At 43.6% G+C, this 5202-nt stretch overlaps 1 protein-coding gene across 1 annotated transcript; it reads right to left on the bottom strand.

Annotated features, from left to right (window-relative positions):
• Nucleotides 1-1797: 1797 nt before the first annotated feature.
• On the bottom strand, nt 1798-3828 carry MYF5 (myogenic factor 5). Its single transcript, XM_054580158.1, has 3 exons — nt 3328-3828; nt 2427-2502; nt 1798-1988 (listed from the first exon to the last, which is right to left on the bottom strand). The coding sequence occupies exons 1-3, from the start codon at nt 3826-3828 to the stop codon at nt 1798-1800; spliced, it is 768 nt and encodes a 255-aa protein (XP_054436133.1).
• Between the last annotated feature and the right edge of the window lie 1374 nt (nt 3829-5202).

The raw sequence follows: 5202 nt of genomic DNA, 5'->3' as shown, positions 1-5202 counted from the left end.
CACACTCCCAAATTACAGACAAAGGAAGACTTACCTGTGTGCTAAATGTCAGCATCCCATACCAGAGCATGCTGCTAACAAAGTGACAGTGGCTACAGCATTTTTTGACCTCAGCCCCTTTCCTCTCACTTTCTTTATGGAATAATTTCTATTCTTCTAAGCCTGATAACTGGACAAGCATGAGAAAAAACTCATGTCAGAAAGAAGGGAAAACCTTTCTGAGGACAGTATGGTTGCCAAGCAGTATGCTTGCACAGCCCAGCCGCTTTGCTTGATTAATATTTGTAACTACAAACCCTTAGCAATGTTAAACTAACATGCAAATGAGAAGATGACACAGTTATTGTATTTGTTCTCTGTGAACTGTTGCTTTAGATGCTTTAAGGGTATTTCCTTTTTATTTCTCTCAATGGTAAACTGGTGAGACTTATCCCAATGATTGTCTCACCCTAATTTTCCACTTAATTGTTCCAGTTTTTTACTTGAAGTGATGAATAATAAATGATGCATGCCCATCTCACACACACATACACACATGCACAAACACACACAAGATGATTAATAAAATAAAAAAGGTTGTGAAGAGAAGAAAGCCAATTGAAGCCTGCTTCACCTTACTATAGTTTTTGTATGTTTTCTTATTCCAGCACTTTAACAATACAAAAAAAAAAAAAAGCTCAATATCTTTAAATGTTTTATTGACAGTTTTAACACATTAATGTATCAAGATATTGATACATTAATGTATCAAGATATTAATGTATCAGGCAAGTAAATAAAGTAAATATGACTTAACTCATGATTTCTAATGTACTGTAGGCAATAAAATAATGTAGTGTTGACATTTTTTTTGTTGTTTAGACATATGTTGTTGTCCTAAGTAGTTTCTATCTTCTTCCATACACATACACCAGATGTTATATGGTACAGCACTTAAAGGAAAAATTTTATTTAGTAGGCTCCCTTGAAATATGATTAAAATGGAAATAGGTGTTTTTCATTTGTGACATCAACAGGGCCCAAACGGAATCCATGAGATGGTAAAAATTCAGATTTATCCTCTAAGCCAACTGTTTTGTTATTTTCAGGCAACCTGAAAGATTTTATGTCACTGACTTCTAATTCCATTATGGGTATTCTTTCAAAAAATCATGAACCAAAGTATTTCTTGATTTAAATGATTTTATTTATGGTGGAATTTTCAAAATGTCTTATATCTTGAAATTATCCACAAAGTACTATTTTGTGCTTACATTAACATGATGTATTTCTTATAAGAAAAGATAAAAATATATACCATTAAGCAGTATTGTTATATTTTTATTTAATACAATATAACTAAAGGATTAAAGAATTAAAAACAGTTAAATATATTTAAATTTTTCTGTAACTGATTTGCAGTTGTTCTAATGTCTGGAAGAAAAAAAATAAAGATCTAAATATCAGAGATATTTTGATAAGCAATATTTATAAAATATAAGTTAAGCATTGCAACAAGCTACCTTCAATAAATTGACCCTATAAGAAATAATATTATTGGAAGTAAGTTCTAAAGCAAAGAATAAGAAAAAGGTGGCGGGGAGCGGGGGAGAGGGAAGAGAAGAAAAGAAATAAGTATTAATGGCAATGGTCAGTTTTTAAATACATTTTCTTATAAAGTGGCAAGATAATATGTACAAATCTACAACTGAAAGGAAATCTTTATATACATGTTGACTTGCTTTTGGACTCTTTGGACATCTTTCCTCCTGTGTAATGGGCCTTCCTGGCAGAACTGGTCACAACTAGATTTTTAGTTCATAACACATGATAGATTAGCCTTGAACTGGAGGCCCCTGGAGTGGCGGGCTGGGACGCGGTGCCGGCAGCTGGGGAGAGAGAGGCCGGCTCCTGCAGAGGCAGTCCAGGGTGCTCTGGGTTGGTGATCCGATCCACTATGCTGGATAAGCAATCCAGGCTGGATAAGGAGCTTTTATCTGTGGCATATACTAGGAAGAAAAAGAGAAAATCATTAAAAAAAATTCCAAATACATAGGCTTGCTTATGTTATTGCCCTTTAAACTGTAGGTCAGCTCCTTTGACTCCCAGGGGTCAGGCAGGCACAGAAGCCTGATGTAGAAATCTTCAAGCATCTAGCAATTCATTGACGGTGAATGTTGGGAGTGAAAACGCCCTCTAGACCTATTTCAAGCAGAAGTACATGCGTGTGTATCTGTTAGGTAGATATCGAGCAAAAAACCAAAACAAAACAAAAAAACCTCAAAACCATGTGTGTATGTGTCTAATTTGCTCTGCCAAGAACTCTGCATAAGAACCATCGTTTCCACTCCCTTTCCCGATACCACCAGAAAGGACGGACTGATTTGACAGGCTGAATTGTGAAGCTGAACTTGCCTTTAAACTTCTCTAATGTCATCAATTCTTACCATTTGGAACATCAGGACAGTAGATACTGTCAAAACTGCTGCTCTTTCTGGACCAGACAGGGCTGTTACATTCAGGCTGCAATATAAGACACAAAGGAAGAAGTTCGTTTTCAGGTCTTGGCAAAAGATTCTCTTTCTAGAGTGAGGCAGTGCTTGCCCACTAGCTCCCTAAATTGACCACTGTCAATCACCTTCATTGCCTTGATTTAGGAAGGGTTAGTCTTACCAAATTGCAAGGGCACTGAGGTCAATCTCTGTGCTTGGAGAAGAGGAAAGCAGCAGCGAAGGGAAGAGGGGGGTGAATTCAGCAGCAATGTGCATTGGGTTAACCATGCAAAATGGATTGGAGTAGAAGGAAGCCACACTAATACCGGGAGAGAGCACTTTCCCAGGGCAAAAACACATTAAAACCTGGCAGTGTTGGAGCAAACGCCCTCTGTAAAGAATGCATCAACATCTCCTTCCAGCCAGACCTGGGCAGAGCAGGGACTGGGGCCCCATGCATTTCTTTCAATCTCCTCACGAAGTTATAAACTGTGGGGCAGGGGGAGCTTCAGAGAGTTGTCTTTAGATGTTAGTGTATGGCAGGGTCCACTGATGGTATATTTTGGAAACTGAGCGGTGGAGAAAACGTGATTGATCATTCACAGCCACCTATCTCACATGGCAACTCTCTCCTACAGTGTGCACCTAGAATCTGGTAAGAAGTCAAATTAAAGAACTGTTCAACAGCTGGTTCCTGGCATCTTTCTAAATGTGGTGCCTCTCTTGGAGCTGCACGTGCCTCCCCATCCCCAACCACCCACAAAATAACCATTGAATATGTGGTTGGTTTAAACGACATATAAGGATTTTTGAAAAAGATAGGCAGGGCTGGGTAGGTACCCGAGCTGTCCCTTACCATGCCATCGGAGCAGTTGGAGGTGGGGCTGGTGGGCTCGGAGCAGCTCTGTCCTGGCATGCCGTAGTAGTTCTCCACCTGCTCCCTCAGCAGCTCCTGCAGGCTCTCGATGTAGCGGATGGCATTCCTGAGGATCTCGACCTTGGGCAGCCTCTGGTTGGGGTTGGTCGTGGTACACCTCTTGAGTGTCTCGAAAGCCTGGTTGACTTTTTTCAGGCGTCTCCTCTCTCGCATGGTGGCCGCCTTCCGCCTGTCCATGGTGGTGGACTTTCTCTTGCACGCTTTGCAGGCCCACATGAGGCAGTGGCCGGCCTGGTGGTGGCCCGTAGGTGCTCGCACGTGCTCGTCCTCGTCTGAGCCTTGCAGCTCTGCTTTGTGCGCCCCGAAGGCAGCCACTCGAGGCTCAAACTGGTCCCCGAACTCGCCCTCAGGGGACGGGATGCAGGAGCCGTCATAGAAGTACTCCGAAGGCGAGAACTGGCAGCTGTCCATCATGTCCATCCTCTGTGGGGAGGCTGGTGGTGCACCTGGACAGCAGCGAGGGGAATACGGGAGAAACTGGAGCCTGGTGCCTCTGTGGGCAGGCAACCCCCGGGCGGAGCTCCCAGGTCCGAGCGCTCTGGTAATTAACAAGGGCAGACGCCTAGCGGCCTGGGTCCGCCTCGCTGGGGTTAGGGCTCTTTATATATTCTTGGGGGACGGAGGCCGGCCCCAGTGGCCGAGCACTATTAGCATATCCCACCGCAACCCCCGCCGGGGCTGTCTGGGCAAACCTCCGCCTTCCCTCTAGAGACAATTTGCTGTTTACTGCCCCTTCTGACGCTAATGGTTTTACTGCATTTCTGCGGGGGCGGGGGATGGACCCCCGCCCCCCTCATTTGCACTCTCTAGATTAAAGAGTGTCACAAACAAAAGAAATCCAATCTTTTGCCATTTTTGACACAATTAAAAAGTATTATTAATAATTAGGACTTCACCAAAAGCCCACCTGCCCTCCCAATCCTGGACGTGAGAAATCACCTTATTTTTAATATTTGTTCTCTTTTTCATGAACTTTAGTTATCTCAGGATTTTTATTTTTTATTTTTTGGCAGTGGACTGGAATAGCGGTTGCTATAAACTTAAAGTGACACTTTCATCTTGGAGTGAATCTAGACTGTTTACAAAAGCCTTCCTGTTCTGAGCAAATCGTCATTTTCTAAGTCCTATGTTATTGGGGAATAGGCGGGAAAAGTGCTCTCTTACTGTGTCTATTCATCCAAAAGGAGGTGGGCTCAAAAGGCCAGGTGATGGGGAAAGTACTCCCTTCCTTTGCCCCTTTTGCACGTGTTGACTGGGCGCCTCCTCCTTCGTACCCGGGCCTTTGCTAGACCCCAAGCGGGCCCAGGATCCACAGCCGCATCTCTAAGGTTTGCATTCGAAGAAACGCAGTTTTAAAAGGCGAACTCCCTTTCTGGGGCGCGTCTCCTGTCTCTCTTCTCCCTCTCCTTCTGCACCGCCCTGCCATTTAGACAGACTAAACAGCCAAGCAGGGCTTTGGGGTCGCTAATTTTCTGCTTTCAGGCAAACTAACACCGTTACAGATGCATCCCAGCTGCCGGCACAGCAATCCTTCTGGGCGCGTGTAAAATTTCCAACTCAAACCCTGAGTAACTTCACACACTCCCGCGACAAAAGCTTCCAGAGAAGCAATTGTAGCAGGGTCTTTGGAACTTTGGTGGGTAGAAGGCGAAAGGGAGGGCTGTCATTTAAGCAAGAGTGAATTGATTAATCAGCTTTTTGCCAATCCTCCTTGGCTCTTAACCCATTTCCATATTGCTTGAGGTGGGAGAGTGCTGCTACCTGTAGGAAAAGAGATTACTTAAGGTTTACACA

The sequence above is a fragment of the Pteronotus mesoamericanus genome, unplaced genomic scaffold (genome assembly GCF_021234165.1).
Source record: "Pteronotus mesoamericanus isolate MK-2021 breed Mesoamerican mustached bat unplaced genomic scaffold, CSHL_Meso_final contig_56, whole genome shotgun sequence".
NCBI lineage: Eukaryota > Metazoa > Chordata > Mammalia > Chiroptera > Mormoopidae > Pteronotus > Pteronotus mesoamericanus.
This window is presented reverse-complemented; position numbering and strand designations above follow the sequence as displayed.